Source organism: Equus przewalskii, chromosome 1, assembly GCF_037783145.1.
Source record: "Equus przewalskii isolate Varuska chromosome 1, EquPr2, whole genome shotgun sequence".
Taxonomy (NCBI): Eukaryota; Metazoa; Chordata; class Mammalia; order Perissodactyla; family Equidae; genus Equus; species Equus przewalskii.
The window spans coordinates 8,419,192-8,442,502 of record NC_091831.1 but is presented as its reverse complement, the minus strand read 5'-3'; the positions used below and the strand labels follow the sequence as shown (position 1 = coordinate 8,442,502).

The 23,311-nt window shown below is 53.8% G+C and overlaps 1 protein-coding gene across 4 annotated transcripts in view; it reads left to right on the top strand.

Annotated features, from left to right (window-relative positions):
- LHPP (phospholysine phosphohistidine inorganic pyrophosphate phosphatase) overlaps positions 1–23,311 on the top strand; it is a 139,344-nt gene that overhangs the window by 99,394 nt on the left and 16,639 nt on the right. For 2 of the 4 annotated variants that reach the window (XM_070631603.1, XM_070631586.1), the window contains one exon: positions 19,958–20,146. The exons of the other annotated variants lie outside the window; for them this stretch is intronic. In XM_070631603.1, the coding sequence (XP_070487704.1) occupies positions 19,958–20,146 (189 nt within the window). The remainder of the gene's footprint in view (positions 1–19,957; positions 20,147–23,311) is intronic. 4 annotated transcript variants of the gene reach the window in all.

The following is a 23,311-nucleotide window of genomic DNA, read 5'->3' as shown; positions in this document are numbered from 1 at the left end:
GCACAGATGTTAGCTCAGGGCCAGTCTTCCCCAGTAAAAAGAGGAAGATTGGCAGCAGATGTTAGCTCAGGGCTAATCTTCCTCAAAAAAAAAAAATCACATAATATAGAGAAGTGCACAACTTGGTATATTTTCACAAAGTGAAATACATCCCTGCAATCAGCCCCAGATCAAGAAACGTTTCCAGCCCCCTAGACATTCCAGCCCTTGAACCTCACCACATGTCCCTTCACGTCACACCCCTGGCCCCAGGGTGAGCACTTTCCTGACTGGGCTCCGTGGTCTCTTCCATCTGTCTCTTCACTGCATATGGGTAAACCCCGCAGTGCGTTCTCCGTTGTGTCTGGCTGCTGTTGCTACACCCAAGTTTGTGAGTCCCGAGTGCTGCCTGTCACACACCCCATCTTCTCTCACTGCTGTGCGGTTTCCGCCATTTCTCCGTGATCCTGCGTGGGTGTGTGGGTCCCTTAGGAACAGTGCACGGGAACATTCCTACCTGTTGTGGGTGCACAAGAGGTGCGTTTCTGCTGGGTGTGTGCTCAGAGGGGGAGCCAAGCGTCTGATGCTCTCCATGCAGGCCAGGGAGGGGGACACCCGCTCATTTAGTCTTTACACAGCAGTCCTGCTGCGGTGACCTTTCCCTATTTCAGAGAAGAGGAAACAGGCACAGCAGATGACATGACAGCACATGCCTGGGGATACAGGATGCATCCCCAGGTTTGTCTGTAGTGAGCTGTGCTGTAACCACCACGCTTCAGCCCCCTTCCACTCTGCAGGGCTGTCAGGACCGGGTCTCACTCCAGTGCGTGGGCAACAGACCCCCAGGGGGCAGCGCAGGGCCAGCTGGTCCTGGGGCTCCAGGCCTATGCCCTGGGGTTCTGAGCGCCCCCTGGCCCCATCCCCTCCACACTCACGGCCTGGGTCGGGCTCATTCCGACTCCGGCCAGCACCCCGTCCTGTGGGCAGGGCCCCGACCCGGAGTGGCTGTCCTTCCACCACCATGAGTGGCTCAAGGTTGTGGTGTGAGACGGCGGGAGCTCGGCAGCTGAGAGGCCCAGGCTCTCGGAAAGGTTGGGAGTTTTTCCTCTCCCCAGTCTTGGGTCAGGTATTTGGGGATGTACACAACAGGTGTAGCTGTGAGGCCCCTCGGCCCCTCAGGGTCTCTGTGGGCTGCTTGGCACAGTGGCCGCGTGGGCAGTCAGCGAGCAGTCCGCTGCAGCGGGACCCCAGCTCTGCCATCCTGGGCTGGCCGGCGCTGGGCTTGCGTGTGCCCTGTCTGAAGACGGAGCCGGGGTTTCCAAAGCAGGCGGGGGCATGGAGGGCCAGGCCGCCTGGATACAGACTCAGTCACTAACAAGCATTTGCTGGTGACCTGATGTGCTCGGCACCCCGCTGTGGGTATCACGGTAACCAAGACAGACCTGGACCCAGCCCTCTCGGAGCTGTAGCCCAGCAGGGAGACAGGTGTCTCCCACCCCGCAAGCACAGACACCATGACTGCAGAGAAGGGAGAAACAGGGGAGCAAGCTATGGTTGGACGAATGACTGTCATCAGTAAGTGTTATCTGTTCTTTTTAAAGATGGTTCTAACATACAGTAGAGTGCATTATTCTGAAGTTTGCAGCTTGGTGAGTTTTTACATGTGTGTACACCTGTGAACCACTACCCAGATCAACATACGGAACATTCAAGCCCCTAGAAGGTTCCCTCGCACCCCCTCCCAGTCAGTATGCCCCCAAGGTAACCGCTGGTCTGGCTTGCAGCCCATAGATCAGCTTTTCCACTTTTATCTGTTCCTCACAGCTGGGGAGGAAGGCCTTTTACTTGGGGAAAACTTTGGCTATTAACTTAGGTTTAAGATGTATTTCTTTCTTTTTTTTTTTGAGGAAGATGGGCCCTGAGCTAACATCCGTGCCCATCTTCCTCTATTTTATGTGGGACGCCTGCCACAGCATGGCCTGACAAGCAGGCGTAAGTCCACACCCGGGATCTGAGCAGTGAATCCTGGGCCACCGAAGCGGAATGTGCGAACTTAACTGCTGTGCCACTGGGCTGGCCCCTTAAGACATGTTTCTAACAGGCAGATCTGGCCAAGTCCCTCCCCACCTTAGTGTCTTCAGTGGCTCCAGGATTACTCTTGAGATCGTCTGAACTCCAGACACAGCGCCGCCCTGAGCTACCGGCACCAGCCCCTCAAATCTCAGGTTAGCCGCCACTTCTCCAGGAGGTGCCCTCTGCCCCCACAGTCTGCTCCCCGAGACTGGAGGAAGAGCTCCCCTTCTGTCCCCACAGCACCCTACAGTGGCCCCTCCCTGCCCGTCTCCTGACTGGTCACTGCTGCCTGTGGACTCACTGTCTCCCCCACCACATGGATGACGCTGGCTCGCCCATGCCCATGGCCCCAGCACACAGATCTTCAATTGGGTTCCATCTGAGTTAGTTCCATGCAGCCAGCATTCCTTAAGGACCTGCTCTGAGTTAGGCATGGAGCTGGTCCGGGGCCTGGGGAGTTGAAGGGGACAGTTGAGTTGAGATTGGTCCCAAATCAGAGATTTTATCCTATGAGCAGCCAGGTTTAAATTTTTTTTATTGATATATAATTCACATACTATAAAATTCCATTTAAAGTGTGCAATTCAGTGGATTTTAGGTTTTTAGAATATTTGTAATTGTACAACTACGACCACCATCTAATTCCAGAACATTTCCATCACCCTACAAAGAAACCCAGTACCCATTAGCAGTCACTTCCCATTTCCCCATACTTCCAGCCCATACCTCCAGTCTACTTTCAGTCTCTGGATTTGCCTGCCGTGGACGTTTCCTATAAATAGAATCATACAATATGTGGTCTCTTGTTGACTGGCTTCTTTCATGTAGCATTATGTCTTCAAGGTTCGTCCGTGTTGTAGGGTGTGTCAGTACTTTATTCCTTTTTGTGGCTGAGTAATATTCCACCACATCTATACCACATTTTATTTGTCCATTCATCCATTGATGGTCGCTCGGGTTGTTTCCACTGTTTCGGATATTGTGAATAAAGCTGCTGTGAACATCCGTGTACAATGGACAGTGGACAGATATTTCCAGTTGTCTTGGATATGTACCTAGTTCTGGGTCATGTGGTAACTCTGTTTAACTTTTTGAGGAAGCAGCAGCCAATTTTAAAAACTGGATAAGAAATATGTAAGGAAAAGACAGAATGTAGTCACTTCCATTCAGCAACTTACCAAATAACATGAAAAGAGAACCTCCGGAGCCTTGGCCCAACAGCCCAAATGTGCAGGCCGCAGTCCCTGGAGCCCCGCACCCACCTGTCCGGGAGGCAGACCAGCGCAAGGTGGAGTCATCCCCTTTTTCAGAGGCCCTTCGTGGAAAGGTTAAGTAACGTCCAGCCCATCAGGGAGCGCAGAGAACTCATAAGGGGAAGTGTTTTATGGTTTTTCTGTTGAGTCATTCCCTCCTTTAACCAGAACTCAGGGGATAGCTGCTCTGTAGAGATGGAGGTCCCTGCCGCTGGACCTCACATGCTGACCGAGGAAGACGGACAGTGGAGATGGCAAATAAGCAGACTGTATTGTATGTGAGAGGACGAGAGGGGCTCTAGACAGTGAACAGGGTGCCGGGCACTGTGGGTACAGGTGTGGGGTCAGCACGTGGGTTCAGGGGGGCTTCATGGAAGCGGTGAGGTTTGAGCCAAGACTTGGAGGAGATGGTGGGGGCTGGTGCAGATTTCTGTGGGGGGAGCCATTCCAGGTGGCAAGACAGCTTCAGGAGACCCCGAGTGTTGGAGGAGCAGCACCGAGGCGGTGGCTGGAGCAGAGGGAGGGAGCGGTCAGTGCTTTCTCTTCTGTGCTGCCAGGACAGCCCATTGCGGGGTTTTGCACAGAGGACAGACGTGATCTGACTTCAGGTCTCAAAGAGGTCCCTCTGGCCGCTGTGCTGAGAGAAGATTACAGGGGGGTGAGGGCGGACCAGGGAGACCGGTCAGGAGCCTTCTGCTGTAATCCCCATGGGGGGGTGCTCGCTTGCACAAAGTACCGTAGGCGCGTTGTAAAGAAACGCCCTGTTAAGTAACACAGAAATACATGCACTAGAAAGTGGACATCCCCTCATGGCTGCCCTCCCAGAGATGTCACCACTGTTGCAGTTCGACATCGGTCCTCCTAGACTCTTTCACCTGTAGAAACACACACTTTTTACCTTAATGGGACATACCCTGAGTATAAAGTTCAATAGTGTTTTTCTTGCTTCATGTCCCCCGGGTGCCTGGGTCGGTGTCTGTGGAGCTCCCACCTCCTTCTGTGTACCTGCGTGGTATGTGTGACCCCATGGTACCTTGACATATCTAACAGCTCCCAGACTGGTAGACCTTGCCGTTTCTACATTTTCACTATTTTAAACAGTGTGGCAGTGAAAATTCCTATACAGACATATGTGTGTGTGTTTTTAAGAATAAACCTTCTTTTGGAATAATTTCATAGTTACGGAAAAGTCACTAAGGTAGCACCAAGAGTTCCCGGGCGTGCTCCACCCACTTTCCTCTCTTGTCAATATCTTACGTTTCCATGGTCCCCTTGTCACAAGTGGAGACCCAACGTTGGACATATATTGTTAAACTCCTGACTTTATTTGGATTTCACCACAAACATATATTTTTGTAACTGGTTTGACTGTTTCTTTAACGTAAACTCCCCGAGGTGGAGTTGCGGGGTCAGAGGGGATGTATTTTACCCCTCATACCCGTTGCCTTATCGCTCCCAAGAAATATGGCGCCACTGATCACCCCACCCAATGGATGAGGGCCTGTGGCCCCAGCCTCACCGGCTGCTGAGCATTGTCACCAGGTAAGATCGTGGACCCAGATGGAATGCTGGACTTGGGGTCCCCTGTGCCAAGCCAGCCATTTTGCAGATAAGGAAACCAAGGCCCAAAGAGGCGAGGTCCCTGCCCCCACTTATGCAGCAGCTGGTCTCAGGGACAGGATGGAACTGGGCAGCTTTCCCTCTCCACGCCTGAAACACGGAGGATTCTGCACTCCCAGACTATGGCTTCGTGTGCCTGAGACTTGGACAGGTCCAAGTTCACGTTTGAGACCTGGGAATGAACAGTCGCCCTCGCAGCCTCCAGGCACACAGGCCCCAGGCGCCACAGCACAGCCCCACGAACCCTTTGGCCATCATGCCATGCCCATGAACCCGCCAGGCTCAGGCCTCGCCTCCCGGTGCCCAGTGCCATGGGAGCTGTGTCTGTGGTCGCACCTGGCACAGCACAGGTGATTCAAAACGGCGGTGCTGGCTCCTGATGCCTGTGTGAGTTACATCTGCCATCGGACGACGTGTGTTGTCTGTGTGCACATGTGTGAAACCTGCCAGACAAGCAGAGGAGACCTGCCTGCCAAAATATTTGTTGTTACACAGAGCAGTAAGTCGTTTTTGACATATGGCTCTCAACACACAGCTACACAAACAAGCCGCACAGCACTGAGGGCTACAGGTTTGCCTGAAAGTGGGAGTCGGGAACATCACCAGCAGCGGGATCATCTCCCTGTGGGCAGGTGCACACAGAATTCATTCGTTCCCCTAGAGCAGGGCCCTCGAGGGAGGAACCTCGTTATGGTCACCTCAGATCCCCAGAACTTCACACACAGACAGCCTGACTCAGAGGACCACTGGGGGAGTATCACTGGCTTTAAACTTCACAAGGTATCCCGTATGCAGAGGTGGTGGGTGAGTCAGGACAGTGGAAAATCAGATGTGGGAGCTGCTCCCCAGGGTCCAAGTTCACGGGGACTGATACCCAGCATCCATGCTGTCCCAAGGGCCCAACCAAAGTCCAGAGGAGTCTGGGCCAAGGGATGGGAGTGGTCACATCCCACTGGGCACCTGGAATGGCCCTGGAAGGCACAGCATCTGAGTTGGGCCCTGTAGGGTGAGAGGGAGGGTATGCAGGGCCAGGGGCCGGGAAGGGATGGAAGGGAGGCAGAGGGAAGGGTGTGGGCAGACATGCAGAGGTGGGAACGCGTGGGCCTGCCATCCTGAAGAGCTAAGGATGGGTTCTAGTGTTTCACCTGCTGAGGCCATGCGCCCCTCTCAGCCTCGCAGTCCACTCACGGGGCTGCTTCTCAGGCTCCCTGCTGGCCCCTCTCCTTCCCGGTTGTCAGATGTTGCAGGCTCCAGGGCAGTTTGCCTAGGCCCACTGCTCTCCTTCTCCATTCTCCCTCAGGTGACGTAGCCAGGCCTGCGGCCTTAAACCCAGCCAGAGGAGGCCTCCTGACCTCTGCCTGAAGCTGGCCCTCCCACGTTCTGGATGTTGGCATCAGTAGCCTCGTGACCTCTGCCGTTACCCATCATTAAACATCTCCAACGTGGCAGGTGCAAAACAGAGTCCTTTGGAAGTTTAAGCAGAAACAGAATATTTGCATAGCCTTCAAGGATCCCCCCTCCTCCAAATATTTAGCAATTGCAAAGGGAAAAATGGGAAGTTTACAGTGGAGGATCCTGGTGGACTCGACCTTAACCAAGTGGTCAAGGTTAGTGTCACTGCCATAAGACATCACGCACTCCCGACGATGCACCGAGAGGGCGCCTCAGCCCTGTGTGCCATTCCCCATCAGTCAGGGGAAAGCCTCAGACATAAGCACACAGAGGAAGGGATTGAAAGCAGGGACTTGATCCTTGTACATGAATGTTCTTAGCCTTATTCATCACAACAGCTGGAAGGTGGAAACATCCCAGATGTCCATCAGCTGGTGAGTGGATCAACCAAATGTGGTCTATCCCTGTCATGGAATATTATTCAGCCCTAAAAAGGAATGAAGTTCTGACGCGCTACAGCGAGGGTGAACCTTAAAGACATTATGCTAAGTGAAATAAGCCAGTCACAAAAGGGCAAACATTATGTGATTCCACTTGTGTGAAATAACCAGAATAGGCAAATTCACAGAGACAGAAATTTGGTTGGAGGTTGCCAAGGGCTGGGGGAAGGAGATATGGGGAGTGATTGCTTAACAGGTACACAGTTTCTGTTTGGGGCGACGAAAAACTCTTGGAACTAGATAGTGGTGACAGTTGCACAACATCATGAATGTAATTAATGCCACTGAACTGTACCCTTAAAAATGACTAGAATAGGAAATTTTATGTTCTATATATTTTACCACAATTTAGAAAAACTAATAATGTAGTATACCAAAACCCATTGATTTGTACACTTTAAATAGGTGAAGGATATGGTATGTGAATTATATCTCAATAAATCTGTTACAAAAACAAACTGAAGGACATTCTACAAAATGGTCCCTACTCTCCCAGGGGAGTGGCCCATTTGCCCCCTCCCTTCCCTCTGCTCAGATGCCATGCGTCGGTCTGCTCGGGCCGCCAGAACAAACCACCACATGCCAGGGGTGCAGGGGGCACTTCAGCCACACACACTTGTTTCTCACAGTTCTGGAGGCTGAACTTCCAGGATCGAGGTGTCGGCGTCTGTAGGATGGATGTAAGGGGCCGGCTCTTGTGTCCATATTTCCCCTGCGTTCCTGCCCTCTGTTTGTCTACTTCCCCCTCCTGCACTTGGCTGCCCTAGACCTGCTGTCCCCCGCGTCGCCCGCTCTAGGGGGCAGGGGCCGTGTCTTGCTCCTGCACACTCTGGCCTCCGAAGCCGCCATGTGTGTGGATAAGTAAAAGCCTCCCAGCAAGAGTCAGTGCTTATCCTGGTGGCGCGGTGGGCGTCTGAGCGGGAGTGGTGATGTGTCTGGACGGCCGGGGCCAGGGGCTGGGCAGGCACCCCAGGCAGCCTGCTGGCCCACCAAGAGGCTCGCCGCCCCTTGGGTGTCTGCTGTGATATTCAACCATCAGCGGTTCATAAAACAGCTATGAGCCGAACGGAAACGTGGATCCCAACCGCACGGGTCGTTTCTGCTTGGTCTGCAGCGCTCAGACCTGGTCCTCTTAATCGCTTTGTTCTCTGAACACCCAGGGTTTTGATTATTAGCTGCCGAGGATGACTTCATGTGGAGATTTTATTGCCTAATGGAGTGCACACATATTAGAAAAAAAAAAAAAAAAAAAGCCTGGCAGGACAAGAGTAAAAATACAGCTTTCCCAGAAATATATTTAAAGAAAAAAAACGTTAAGAACCCAGCAGAACATAAAGCACTAGTGTAAAGCATGAGGCAGTGAGGGGATGAGGGGATGTGGAGGGCACGCTTAGGGTACGTGGTTGGGCCAGACCCCCCCTCCATATCCTGCCCCGGGTACCCCTCCACCCCCTGCCCCAGGCCTGCCGGGAAACACAGGCACAGGGGTCTCCTGGACCCCCCTGCACATGCACACACAGAGAGTGTGCACATCCCTGAGCAAGGGACAGCTGGAGGACCAGGGAGGGCTCTGCAGAGTGGCATGCTGCAGGTGGAAGGCCCGTCCCAGACGGGGTGCCCATGGCTAGTGTCTGTGCTGCTGAGGAAGAGCCCTGCCACCCCCGCCGTCCCCAGCCCACCATCCCCCAGGCTCTGCCTCCACCCCATCTGGCCTGTGCCCGGGATGGGCTGCTGAACAACAGGCCACAGCCAGGTCTCCATCTGCCAGGGTCAAGGTGACCTGGCTGTTTATCATCCTGAGCTCTCAGGTATGTTGTCCAGCCCACCCAGCAGCCTCTAAGGAGACAGAGCAGGTCCTATTATTTACATTCTAAGGATAGGGAAATTGAAGAATAACAGGAGTGCCCGCTGAGTGCTCACTGTCGTTAGGCCTGGCGCGGACTCATTTGATCACTCCTGGGAAGGACGTATGTTATCATCCCCACTGTGGAGCTTGGGGAAGAGGCCCAGGGAGGCGCCAGCCCGCGCCATCTGTGGTCAGCCAGGAGGTGAGCCAGGTGGGCTGGCTGCTCCTGAGCACTTGCTGCTGGCCACTCTTTTCTGCGCCCTGAGAACCAGGACCAGGGTGACTCGCCCCCATTCCAGCCCCCCTAGAGACGGGCTGTCCCTGGATCCACCCCAGCCTCCTGAGCATGGAGGGCACCCCCACCCCCAGCCCACCCACATGGCCTGTCCCCCATGTAACCTTCTCTTTAAATCAAGACTTCCCCTGGAGTGAGCCCACCCTGAGATTTTATTGATCCAAAGAAAAAACTTAATAAGGTTCATAAACTGTCACTCTTGACACTCTCCAGAGGGCCTGCCTGCAGTTCCCAGGGTCCCTGGGGAGCCCAAGGCCTCAGCTGGCGGCACGCAGGTGTGCCTGTCTGACCCTCGTTCCTCCTTCTTCAGACGGTGCCAGGTGGCCTTTGGAGCCTGGCCTGGCCCTGCCTTCCCCACCTTGCAGCGCCATGCTGTGGGCGCCTCACTCCCTCACAGTGAGGCGGTGATAGGCTCCTCCCCACCCTACACGTGTGCATGTGCACATGCTCCCACACTCGTATGCTTGCACACACATGCATGTATACACACACGCACACATGCTTGCACTCACAAGCACATGCTTCCATACACAGACCCACACATGTGCACATGCCTGCACACATATGCCCATGCCTGCACACATGTGCGCATTCTTGCATAAACCCACACACGCATGCGCACACCCGCACACATGCACACACTTTCACTCCTGATCCCCTTCTCAGCAGACGGCGTTTCCTCTATCGCAGCTGCATTCACACTGTGGTTAGCTACTCTAACTGCTGCCTGATGATTCGTCCATGTGTGTGTGTCCCCCGTCCCGCAGGCTGTGAGCTCCCTGGGGTGAGGTCACACTGTCATGATCACCAGCGTCCAAGCACTGGCCCAGCCAGGGAAGCTGACTGAGGAAATCATGACAACCAGCACTTGGGTTAGGCCTTTTCTCACCTGTCCCAGCTGCTCTTTCCAGAGGCTGGACTGAGCACTCCTCAGTGCCTGGCTGCGGTGGCTAGCTGAGGGGCCTGGGGGCCCTAGGAGAGTGGTCCCCAGCTCAGAACCCCGCTCCCTGGCCCTCAGGACAGGAGCCAGCACACACACCAGGGTGCTTTTCCTCCCATGGCCATGGGTCCAGTTCCCATTGCCCTTCCAGGCCCCCCAGATGTGTCGCCCCCAGGAATCCTCCAGAGACCTCTCCCTGCGACCCCTGCCCTGGTTCCCAGTGTATAACTCCGCACGGGGGCTGCTGGCTATGTGCTGAGCATGGGCCTTCAGGGGTGGCTCTGTGAGCCCCACCTGACATGAGCCACAGGGCACAGGCGTGACTCGGGGTTTCAGGGGCCAAAGGAGCTGGCAGGACAGCACCTAACCCAGCGTTGGCAGGGGTAAGGAGGGATGACAGTTGGGAAGGACATTCCTGTGTCCTCCCTGTGACCTGTGTCCAGGTACCTGTGTGCCTTGTGCCAGGTGCCAAGGGGGCACAGACCCCAGGGGACCCAGGCACAAGCACTGGCCATGAGGAACTCACACTGTGCCGTGCGTCCAAAGCTGGTGGGGTCTGAGCAGTGCTGTGGGCACCTGGAGGGCTGGGCCTCTGCGCTCTGCCCTGGCGCCCCCACCACTGTGCAGCCTGGCCGCCAGTGGGCACTCAGTCGTGGCTCACACACTGTGGTTTTGGCCTTTGGGAAGAGGCACCATTTATCCAAAAGCATCTATCCAAAGATCAATGAGCTGTGCATCATTGATCTTTGGCCCCACCCATATCAGGCTGCTCAGAGGCCCCATCGAAGGTCAGAGGGGTGTCTAGTAAAGGGGATTCCACAGAAAAGGGGTTCTGCAGGGACTAGTCTGGGAAAAGCTGGCTGCTGTAGACTAACGTGCTTACGGTCCAGTGCTGACACATGTGCCCCTGGAGGTGTCCCAGACGCTGTCACTGGGTCCCTGGGTCTGTAAGGCAGGTCTTCCCAGTGCTGTGGTAGGCAACCTGGCTGAGAAGCAACCCAAACTAGCTTGACCACAGAACTTTTCTTTCGAGGAGCATCTCACGGCACCAGGGTTTGGCGTGCCCTTTGCAGAAGGCACTCCTGCTCCGGGCAGCCCCTCCACCACCTGGAACGCGTGGGTGTGAGTCACTCCTGCCTCCTGATGGAAACAGTCAGCTGCTGGGAAGGTAGAAGAACCACAGCACTGAACGCTGTCCAGCCTTCCTCAGCTGTGTTCATGCGACATGGCGCCATCAGGGGAAATCGCACCTAGGACCTATTTATTTAGAGGCCTGGCCAGCCTCTGGCAATGAGCATTTCAGGGTTGGCCAGGAAGGAGGCCAGAGTTACGCTGTAGCGTTTCAACGTATGGCTGCCCCACAATTTGTATTCCAGTCTCCTGTTGATGGACGTGTAGATGGTTTCCAACGTTTCCATGATTATAAATCACGCGGTGGTGAAGTGTTGGCAGGCCTCCTTGTGCAAATGTGCTGGGCTTTCTTTAGGGCAATTTTCCCCACACTTGCTGGGTAATAAGCATCACCCTGGAGAGCTTGTTAAATATACAGATACCAGGTCTGTCCCTGGCAGGTCTGAGTTTTGGACCCGGGAATCTTTTCTTTCTTTCAGCAATGCTTCATTGGTTCCTGTTATCAGGCAAGTTTAGTAAACCCTGATTCCGAGGCAGGAGAGCTGGCTCGGAGCGGACGAGCATTCACAGTGTACTAATGAGAGATCGTCGGCCACTCCGGAGTGCCCATTTCTGTCCCCTCCAGCAGTGGAAAAGAATCCCATTTTCCCACATCCTTTCCAATTCTTGGTACTGTGAGGTTTTTCTCAAACTTTTCCAAATCTGCAGAGTGTGCAGTATCCCGTTTTAATATAATCTGTGTTCCCCGTACTTTGGGTGTGGTTGAGCACTTTTTCAAATGTTTAGTGACATTCCAGTTTCCTTTTTGTGAATTATCTATTCTTGTCCTTTGTACCCTTTACTGTGGAATGCTTGTCATTTTTTAAATGAGTTTGTAACCATTCTTTATACATTCTACTCCTGCTCCTTTGTCAGTTATCTGTGTTGCAAAAATTTGCTCCCAGTCTGTGATTTGTTTTTTCATTTTCCTTATGGCATCTTATTGAACAGAAGTTTTAAATTGAAATACAATAAGATTACTAATCATTTGTCATGGTTCATGCATTTTGCACCTTGTCTAAGATATCTTCCCTTTCCCATAGTCAGAAAGATATTCTACATTCTTCTCCAGAGTTTTTAAAGTTTTGCTTTGCTAAATCTACTTGAAGTTGACTCGTGTGCATGGTGTGAGGCAGGGACTAATTATAGAAAATAATTAATTTTATTTTCTGTGTGGATGACCAGCTGTTCCAACACTGTTTTTTAATAGCCCACCCTTTCCCAATGATTTTTGATGCCACCTCTGTCATATATCAACTTTCCATATTTGTTATCAGTCCAGTTAAATGTGTATTTTTAAAACAGCTTTGTTAAGATGTAATCCACAACTGAACAATTCACCCATTTAAAGTGTGCAATTCAGTGATTTTTAGTATCTTCACACACCATCACCATTAGTCAATTTTAGAAGATTTGCATCACCTCAAAAAGAAACCGTGTACCACCCTTCTCATCTAGCAACCCCCCATCTCCCCACCCTAAGCAACCATGAATCCACTTTCTGTCTCTATAGATTTCCCTATTCTAGACATTTCGTATGAATGCAACCATACGATATGTGGTCTTTTGTGACCGGCTTCTTTCACTTGTGTATAGACCTAGGAGTGGAATTGCTGGCTCGTATGGTAGCTACATTTAATCATTTGAGGAACTGCCAGACTGTTTTCCAAAGCAGCTGCACCCTTTTACATTCCCACCAGCAGTGTGTGAGGGTTCTGATCTCTCTATGCCCTTGTCTGCACTTGTTATTATCTGACTTTTTGATTCTAGCCATCTTAGTGGGTGGGAAGGTGGTATCATTGTGGTTTTGCAGTTCCCTGATGACTAATGAGGTCGGGCATCTTTTCATGGACTTATTGGCCGTTTGTGTATCTTCCCTGGAGAAATGTCTGTTCAGATCTGTTGCCCATTTTTAAATTGGTTTGTCTTTTTTATCATTGAGTTCTAAGAGTTCTTTATATATTGTGGATATAGGCCCTTATCAGATATATGATTTGCAAATATTTTCTCTCATTCTCTGGGTTGTCTTTGCACGTTCTTGATGGTGTCCTTTGAAGCACAAAAGTTTTTAATTTCGATGAAGTCTAAATTATCTATTTTTTCTTTTGTTGCTCATGCTTTTGGTGTCTTATCTAAGAATCTTTTACATACCTGAGGCCATGGAGATTTATCCTTCGGTTTTTTCCTAAGAGTTTCATATTTAGTTTTTCATTTAGATCTTTGAGCCATTTTGAGCTCATTTTTGCCCATAGTGTGAGATAAGGATACAACTTTATTCTTTTGCACGGGGCTGTTCAGTTGTCCCAGCACCATTTGTTGAAAAGACTGTTCTTTTGCCTTTGAATGGTCTTGGCATCCGTGTTGACAATCAGATAACCACACACAAAGTTTTATATCTGGACTCTCAGTTCTATTCCATTGATCTTTCTGTTCATCCTTGTACCACACTGACTGAATTCCTGTTGCTTTGTGGTAAGCTCTGAAATAGGGAAGTGCGAATCCCCCTCTTTGTTCTTTTTCAAGATTGTTTTGGCTATTGTGGATCCTTGCAATTCCGTATGAATTTTAGAATCAACTTGTCAAAATCCACGAAGAAGTCAGCTGGGATCTCATGGGGATTGTCTGAATCTGTAGCTCAGTTTGGGGAATGTGGCCATCTTAACAATGTTAAGTCCTCCATTCCATGAACATGGGATGTTTTTCCATTTATTTAGATCTTTTTAAGTTTCTTTTAACAATATTTGGTAGTTTTCAGAGTATAAGTTCTACATTTCTGTTGTTAATCTTTGTTCCTATGTATTTTATTCTTTTTGATGCTGTTGTAATTAGAATTGCACTCCTGTTAGATGTTGTTTTTAAAACAGCATTTTAGAGTACATTTTTCTTAAGCTGGCAGGCTGAGGGTCCCAGATGGTGAAGCAGGAGAGTCCTGAAGCGCCTTGCCCCTCCCCGTCCTGGCCCAGCAGCTGCTCCAGATGTTGTGAGTGGGTCCCTGCCTTGATCCCTTTCTGTCCATGAGAGGCAGGGAGGCGGGGGAAAGGTCAGTGAGGTTAGTCACTCCTCCGTGTAGAGGTGTGGCCAGGGGAGAGAAAGGCTTGAAGGGTTCCCCTGCTCTTCCTCCCTCCCAGCACAGGAGCAGAGGTGAGGGAAACCGCCCCCACCCCAGGCCTGATCTCGTGTGGACGGTGATCACTTGTCAAGGTCAGAGGGACGACCCTGCCCTGTAGGCTCTCCCAGGTTTGTGGAGAAGAGAGACGTGGACTCAGCACAGAGTCGTAAGGCTGGCCCGGGGACGTGGCTCTGTGCCCAGGAGGGGGTCTGCCTAGTGAAGGGCACAGCCAGCCACTCCTGTGAAGGACCAAGGAGGCTTCACAGAGTAGGAGATGTCTGAGCTGAGTCTTGAAGGAAAGGCAGATTCTCGAACGGGTAGAGAGGGGTAGGCTTTCCGGTCAGGAAACGGCCTTCATGGAGGCCCACAGGCGGGCAGGAGGCCGCAGCTCTCCCATGGACCTCACCTGCTAATGTTAATGTTAGTGACTCAGAACAATTTTATACAGTAAAGGTTTGCTCATTTCAACAGACCTTCTCTGGATTAATAGTAATTAAGTTTTATTGTCATGATCTTGGAAATTGCCCTACCGTGCATCTGGGAACACAAGCCATGTATACGTGAGCATATAAATCATCATCCCATGGAATTGTTTTTAACTAAGGGGAACTTGGAGGATTAACAAGTTCAAGTGGTGTGCTTTAAATTAACAACTAGCCCTTCAGGGGAAAAAAGCCCTGATTGGTAGCACTTGCCTCTTTCCACGGTGTAAATACTGCCATCGTGGCTGATTTTGAGCATCAATGCAATGTCACTGAACATGGAGTTGGGAGGAGATGCGCACAGTCAGTACACACCAGCTCCAGCACGCCACTGTGTGCAGCCCACTTAATTTATGTTCTAGTAAAGAAAATTCAGTCCCACAGCTCTTTCTGGGGTGAAACTGGTGTCAGCCATGTAAATGTCAGCTGATTTCATCCTTAGTGCTTGTCAGTGGTTGCGCTGACATAACCCTGGGAGAGAAGATGTATGGGGGTCATGCAGAGAGGACACTGTAGGTCTAGTCTTTGCAGAGCACAAAGCAGTCAGAAGTGAACCAATAAAGGGGTTTCTGGGTGAGTTGTAGAGAAGGGACGAGGAGGAGGTGGAAAGAGCAAAGAATTCCCAAGTCCGTGAGATGTGCCACCCAGCAGGAGCGTTTGCTAGGCTCTGACCCCTCCGCCATCCAAGTCTGATGACTCTCAGTAACGCTTAGATGGGGAGGCCAGGTATCTGGAGAAGAGCCCAAGGAGTTCAGAAGGCTCTGGGGTCAGGGGATTTGCCTTAAGTCAGACACCTCTGCCCCTGACCTCTGGACCCTGGTCCCAGCCAGCAGTGCCCTTAAGATGGAGCCCCAGCTGGAGCCCGTGCTGGAGCTGGCACAGTGCCCCTTCCAGCTGTCTCTCCTCAAGCCTGGGCGCGGAGGCCCTGGCGCGGCCCCTGTCAGCGCCTTGGCAGCTTCACGAGGGCTCCCAGGTCACCTTTGCCTCAGGCCTTCCCGAGCGCCACCTGGGACTGAGTGGGGTGGTAGGTCCAGAGGGCCGTGGGAGCCTGGGCTGGCGTGTGGGCCCCCACGGAGGAGTGAGGCTGCCCCTACTCAACAGGCCATGGCAGGAGAGCTTTTCCTGGGGGTGTAGTGAGCACCTCTGCCCTGTCATTTTGGCCAAAGCCACCTTCCTTCTCTCACATTGGGCCCTGTCACTTCACCTCCTGCTCCTTGATTCAGTCTGAATGTTTATTTCTCCCTTTCTGATTCATCCCTTCTTCTCCACCCCTTCCTTCAACTCTGAGGCCAGGGTGACCTTGACGGTGTGGCAGCCGGTAGCCTGGCCCATGCCCCCATTGAGATGTGCCCCAGCCCTGCCCCGATTCCTCCCCCATCACCGCTGTCCCCCTTTCTGCCCCTATGGCCTTTGCTTTGGCTGTTCATTCTCAAGTATGGCCAGAACTCACCCTGAGTTAAAAAAAGAAAAGCCAAGAAACGTTTGCTGAGACGTCTCGGGACTGACGCTGACCCTGCAAGCCTTCCCCAGCACAAGGAGAGCGTGGAAGCCCTGGCGGAGTGCGGATGCAGGTTGAGGACAGGGCTGCCAGCCTCTGTAATGAGGGTATCCCCGACCCGCAGGCCCCACACCAGCACTGCCAGCCACGAGGGAGAGTCCCACTGCCCCCCAGCCCCAGCAGACCTCACTCGCAGGCGCCGTGCGAGGAGAGCCAAAGGCTGAGCAGTGTGACCCGCTGGACAGGTATTCGTGGAGGTCTAGGGCTCCATGCGTGCCCAGCCCGGGGGAGCCATGGGCACAGCGCGTGTCAGCCTGGGCCTCGCCTCCAAGGTGACATGGGGTCCAGCCACCGCAAAGCATTGCTCTCTAGAGCAGCAATCTATACTTTTTAATTTAAAAAAATAGAAGTTTTTGCAAATGTCTGCACAAAAATATCCATATTGGTGGCTTCTCATTCCTCAGGATCTCCCATGACAACAGCTTGCAGGGGATAAGTCTGCCTTCCAAGGGGGGACATACCACAACCCAACCTCATCCCCTCCCTCTACTGCTGGCACTCACCTGGCACTGGGGGACGGGGGGTGCTGGGGATGGGCACTGAGGGGCACAGAGGGCATCAGTGAGGGGCACCAGGGGCACTGACCCACCCTCCGCAGGGGCTGGTCCCCACGTTGCAGTGTGCTCTGGGAGCTGAGGAAGGAAGAGCAAAGTTTGGGGAAAACCAGACGCTCGCTTTCTTGACCTGCTGTGTTGCCAGCAAAGCGTGGTTATTTATAGCCATGGTGGAGGGTCCATAAATCAAGGCTTTTGCCCGGCGGTGCAGCTAATGTGGACTCCAAAATGATCTCCTGGGGCCCTCTCTGCTGAACTATCTAAGAGAAAAAGGCTTGTCCTCTGCGAGGCCCGAGGCTTCTGCCCAGCCTCATTCAGCCCCTGGCAGACCTTGTTCCGTGCTGCAGGGTCTACACACAGCCTTTGGGGCAGTCTGCGCAGAAGGAGGAGCTGCTCGAAGCAGGCGGAGCAGAGGAGGAAGGGAGTTAGGACTATGTGTGGCAGGCACCTTTTCCGAAATAAGCGGCTCAGAACATAAAGACGGAGCCCCCTTGGTGGCGGCCAGACTTGCTCACAGCATGCGTCCCAGGTCCTCATTTCTCTCATCTGTTCCCAAAGCTGCCAATGCTTGATTCCGCTGTGCCCACCCTTCTGGCTTCTGTTGTACCTCCAAAGGCGAAGGCCATCAGCAGAAATTGAAACTTGGCTTCAAAAGGTGACACGGGCTCAGCCACGGAGTCACTCAGACACAGTTGATGATCTCAGGGGCCCACGCAGGACTGCAACCAGGAGAAAGTGTGGGCAGTGGCTACGCAGGCTCAGCACTGCCCCTTTGTTCAGGCCGGATGAGTGGGGAGGAGCTGGACCTCTGATGTATATGAGGATCGGGCTCCGTGGAAGGCCGTCGTGCTGGAGGGCTCACCCCTCGAGACTTCAATCGCCTGTCAGGGGGTGGCCCCAGGGACAGTGGAAAGGACAGTGGAAGTCCCATTCACTGGCACTTGCTTGCTGTGTTCATAGCATGGACGGAGCGAGGCCTTTTCCTGTCCATCTCGACAGACCTGTTGGCTCTCCTACATCTGTGGGGACAGATCTGTGTGGTCCCCACTGGGCGCCTTGGCCATGGCTGCAGAGCTGAGGTCGGGGTCCCCGGGGCTGCAGCCCCTCTGATCTGCAGGCCCCCTGCGTGCACTAGCTCTCCAGCTCCGGGGCTCAGCTTTGAATGAGTCTATTATTCCTGCCCTGATGCAGCGTGCTGGTCCGGCAGTTTCTTCAGGCTGGCGTGCTCGGAAGCTGGCTGCTGCCAAATCCAGTTGCTTGACTTAATGTTTCAAGGCCAAGTCCTTTCAGGAAAGTTCTCTCCACCCCTACCCTGCCCCCTTAGAAAAATAGATGTGCAATTGACTGGCTTTGCAGGTTTTTAATCCATCATTCTTTCCAAAGAATAGTGTGAAGGGCTCATTCGTTCATTCACATAACGTTTTTCTCTCTTCCTCTGTCTCATTCCACACGCACATGAAATGAAGTGGGAGAGCACAGACCGCGAGCACTTTGGGGATGGGGTGCAGAACTAGCACTGGCTGAGGTCTGTGCAAAGGAAAGTGCCACCGAATGCCAGGGAGTGGCGGTGCCCATGGGTGGCCACCGGGAAATGCTGAAACCTTCCACAAGGGGTTTGCTGCAGCCGGATGTCCCTGTTGGCATTCCTCTTTATGCCTGTGATGTTTTAAAAGGCCTGGATTAATTAATAATCCCTCTATGTATTTATACGCCCACCTCTTCCCCATGGTGGGAGGGGCGGCGCCGTGCGGGCTCTCCACTTGGCCTTGCCCTTGCCTTTCCTGGCGGCGAGGGGATGAAGGATACACAGTCAAGGGGGTCTTGCTTGTGCTCCAAAGGTGCCCTCAGAGCCAAAAGAACTTTTCCTGGCCCAGAATTCTGAGTCAAAGTGTGATGTGGGCATTGGCAATGGCGAGCATCTCCAGGCCTTCGCTGAGACAGCCCCTCTGTGATGGGGTTACAGGGCTCCCCCCGGCCCAGCCCTCCCCACCCCCAGCCCAGCACCCCACGGCCCACCCGTGCTGGGACTGGGACTTGTCAGCCCCAGGCAGGAGCTGCAGGAGGCAGGGTAGGGTCTATCCCATCTGCCCAGGGCTTCCTGACGTACACACGGTAGGCCCGTCCCACGGGAGGCACCCAGTGACACCCAGCTGAGAGACGCGGCAGACCCACTCTGCCCGCCAGTTCGTGCAGTGCTGTGGTCGGGCCTCTGCTCTGTGGATGAGGAAGCAAGCTCAGAAAGGGGCAGTAAACCCTCTTAGTCCCACAGCAGTGCTGGGCCTTGGACCCTCTGTCAGGGTCTGCCGCTTCCCCCAGCTGAGTGTCACTGAGGGTCCTAGGCCCAGCACTGCTGTGGGACCAAGAGTGGGTTCGTAGCTTTGGCTGTGCCCCGTAATGTCGGGGAGGGCACTGTGCTTTTGGTAAAGCCGTCGCCCACCTCCTGGCAGGAAACAGGAGCCCTGTCCCAGAGAGAAAAACTCCCTCCCCTCCTGAGGCCCAAGGTCACCGTTCTTTCACACCGTTTCCGCCATGGCTGAGGGTGAGGTGTCCTGTCTCTTCGGTTCTCGCTGGGGTGCACAGAGCAGCCTCGTGAGAGGGTGTGCAGTTTGCAGGGCACAGCCGCCGAACCGGTGAGGTGGGGCTGCACGCAGTGCTGTTTCGGGGTCCGGGCTTGTTAACTGAAAGGGAGGCAGGACAGGAGGGTCGGCTCCCCGCGCCTGCCCCTCCAGCGAGCCTCCTGTGAGTGTCCAGCGGGGGTGGCCTGACAGAGAGAAAAGACGGGGCCCTGCCGTGCGGAGGGAAGGCCCGTGCAGTTCTGGAAGGAGACGAATTCGGCCATCACGGTGGCAGGGGCCACTTAGGCCACCACAGCACGGGGCAGGGCCTCCTGACAGTGGAGCAGACCTGAGGGGCTGCATTCACAGGCCCAGGGCCTGGGGTGCGAGGGCAGAGTCCACACCACCCCCCAGTGGAAGAGGCGGGCAGGCAGGGCTCCTGAGGCCTGGCAGCCTGACCCCCACCCTGCAGCCCCAGCCTCGTCTGGGAAGCTGAGGCTCCAAGCAGCACAGTGGAGAACGTTAGGTCTAGGTCAGAGTCTAGTGTGGAAACTGAGGCCCGGAGGGAAACGGACTTGCCCAGGACCACACAGCCAGTGGCTGGCGTTGTGCTGCCTCCCTTGTCTTACAGGAAACTGTGGCATTATCCCGTGGCAGGCTGCTCTTTCTTCCTGCAGGACAGCCCTCAAGGGGTCTGCACGTGGGAGCAAGGTGGTCCTCAGACAGCGCTGTCCATCAGAATCTCCTGGGGAGACTGGACCACCCGCCCCCAGGCCACACCTCAGACCAGCTAAGTGAAAATCTCTGGGAGGAGGTTTAGGTATCATTCAATTAGCATTTCTGATTGATCTTTTCAAAGAACTCCTTCTTTGTTTCAATGATTTTCTCTATTGTTTTTCTGTTTTCAGTTTCATTGTTTTCTGCTCTGATCTTTATTATTTCCTTCCTCTGCTTGTCTGAGGTTTATTTACTCTTCTTTTTCTAGTTTCTTAAGGTGAGAGCTTGATGATGGATTTGAGACGTTTCCTCCTAACTTAAGTGTTTAGTGCTATAAATTTCCCTCTGGGTCCTTGTTTGGCTGCACCCCGCAGCTTTGATACCAGGCACGTCATTTTTCTAATTGTAAGCTCCCCAGGTGATTCCCATGAGCAGCCGGATTTGAGAACCAGCATTCTCATCTCACGTCTGATCTCGGGCCTGTAGAAATGGAGCTGGCAGCACTTCCCAGTCCACTTCCTACAGTTCTGAGGAGGAAATTAGGCTTTTCCTGCTGAAGAACTTTGTTTAGGGACAATTTAAGACACCAGCGGGGTCATGTGCTCTGCTCCCTCCATTCCCCACCACGTAAAACACACTGGACAAGTTAGTTCTCAAGTATGTATGGAAAAATAATCAAGGAAATAGTCTGGAAACCTTGGTGGGGTGGGGCATGAGGGAGATGGGCCTTCTCGGATGTTAATGGTGTAAAGCCTCAGTCACTGGAACAGTGTGGTCCTGGCACACGCCCGGGCCAAGGGACCAGTGAAGGATCGCATTCCTGTGTGTGCCAGGCCCTGTGCCCAGCACCTGGTGCCCAGGAAGGAATCGGGTTGAGGATGCATCTGGGGCCCTGCTTCCCACGGAACCCTCAACCCACACAGCACCAGGAGGAAGAGGGTCCTGTTACCTTCCCACCCGTCACCAAATTGGCCTGCCAGTCCTTGATCCCACCATCCCTGAGCCCTTAAATACACCAAACCTGGGGCTCGAGTCCGAGAGGTCACTGGAGGGCACTGAGGCTGAGAGGGTTGGGGGAAGAGCAGTCACTGGGGTGTTCCTTGAACCTGGGGAAAGCCCTGGCCTCAGAAGCCTGAACCTAAACCACTGCCAACGGCCAGACTCCCCCTCCCGGTCCTCAGTTTCCCCATCTGTAAAGAGGACAGCGCCCCCCTGAGGACCACTGAGCAAACACATCTGAGTGCTGCCACCATCCCCACCCACAGCTGGCCGGTGGATGGAGGCTGCTGGAGCTGCTTCCAGGGTTTTCCGAGCCACAGGGCAGGCTTGTTTGGGGCCAGTTTATGGCTTCCCAATGAATCGTGGGACAGGACCAGGGTCTGAGGAAAATCAAAGCAGTGTTGAGTAAACGTTCTGGAGGAGCAGCTCGTCTTCCTGGACTGGAGATGAAACTGAAGAAAACAAGATTCCATCTAGGAATCGTCCAGGGCGAGGCGGCCCGCCAGGAGCCAGGGCAGCTTGGATGGGGTCCCTGCACGCACAATCGACCCAGTGTGGGGCACGCTGCCCCGGCAGGCTGGCGTCCCCGAGGGCTGGAATGAATGGCCCCCTCACTGGGCGGCTTTGACCATTTATGAGGTGCCGTCTGGACTGTGATGAATGAGGTGGTGTCCGTCAGCTTTTTGGGGAACCTGGCCTGGGTGGAAGATGCTAAATAAATACAGGGGGAGGGGCGCTGGCCTCCCCCCCGGTTTGCTCCAAGCCCTCCGTTTCTGTGCCTCAGTTTCCCCATCTGTATAGAGGAACTGATGAGGAATACCCACTCTCCCACCCCCAGCCAGTGTTGCAAGTACAGGCAAGAGAGAGAGAGAGTCCCGGGGAGAAGGGAACCCAGGGACCCCTTCTGCTGGGGCCTCTGCCCGTGAGTGGCAGGCGGACGGCCTTTTGTGCAGAACCAGGCTCAGCTCTCTGCGAGGACATAGAGTCTTCCCATCTCGGTGCTGCCTTGCTGGGCTGCCTCAGGCCAGCCTCTGCCCCTCCGTGGGCCTCAGTGAGTAATGAGGGGTTGTACCCTGAAGTCCTTCCAGCCCTTGGGTTTGGGGGCTCATCTGCCTTGTTTGGGGGCTTGTTCTGTCCAGGGGTACAGGGAAGATGCCAGCATCGCAGTCAGCCCAGTACGTGAGTCCCAGCTCCCCCACGTGCCGGCCACGTAACCCGAAGCACACCGCTCACTCCTGTGTGCTCCTCCCAGGGGTGGGATGTGGAGTCTTCTCCGGGTGGACAGGAATGAGGTGCCTCTGTGGACGTGCTGTGTGCCCCCAGGGTTCTCTGTCCTGAAGGTGGTGGGTTTGGGCCTATCTGATGGCCTCCAGTGAGGGCCAGCCCTGGGCGGTCTCTGGGTGGCGGTCAACGTCTGTTTGACGTTGCAGGGACCCCCGGGGCACTTGGCTCAGCTAAGGGTGCTCTGTAATTAACTGACACGCTCTGCAGAGCAGGCGCCTTTCCAGGTGCTGGGCCCCAGGAACAGGGCTGGCCTGGACTGCCCCTCCTGTGGCTGGTGAGCCGCTGGGTCCAGGAGGGCCACTGCACCCCTTGTCCTATTTGGCTGGGCTGCAGAAACTGCTTTTCTTATAACGTATGTAACATAGCATTCCTGCAGCCTCCAAGGGAACTTAGAGAGAAGGTCCCACCCATTATCCTACCTCCCTGAGACAGCCAGCTGTCTCCTCCAGCCTCTGCCAGCTCCCTTCTGTAGCCATGGTCATGTGCACAGATAACTCTCCTCGTCTACCTCCCCCGCCCCCGGCCATTGTTCATAGCTGCATCATATTTTATGGAGCAGATAAACATACTAGCCGTAACCCCTCCCCTGTGCTGGGCATCTGACTGGCCCCTTCTGTTGTACACAGTGCCGGCATGGCCATCTCTATGGCACCCATAGCTTTTTCCTTCGGTGCAGCAATTTTCCACATGCCAGACTCCGTATGAGGTCTCTTTAGAATTAAGTCTTTAGGAAAGATTTCCAGAAATGGGGTTGAAGATTGTGATTCTTTTTATGGATCTACAGCCAAATTACCCCCCACCAGAAGCATTGTCAGCTTGCATCCCCAGGAAGGGGGCCTCAAAGGAGTGTGCGTCTGCTCCCCAGGCAGGGTGTATAGCAACAAATGGAGAAGTTACACAGTGGCCGCAGAGGCCTGCGCAGGGGACAGGGAGGCCGTCCCAGAGGCGGGGATGCTACAGAAGAGACCCACCCGCAGGGGACCAT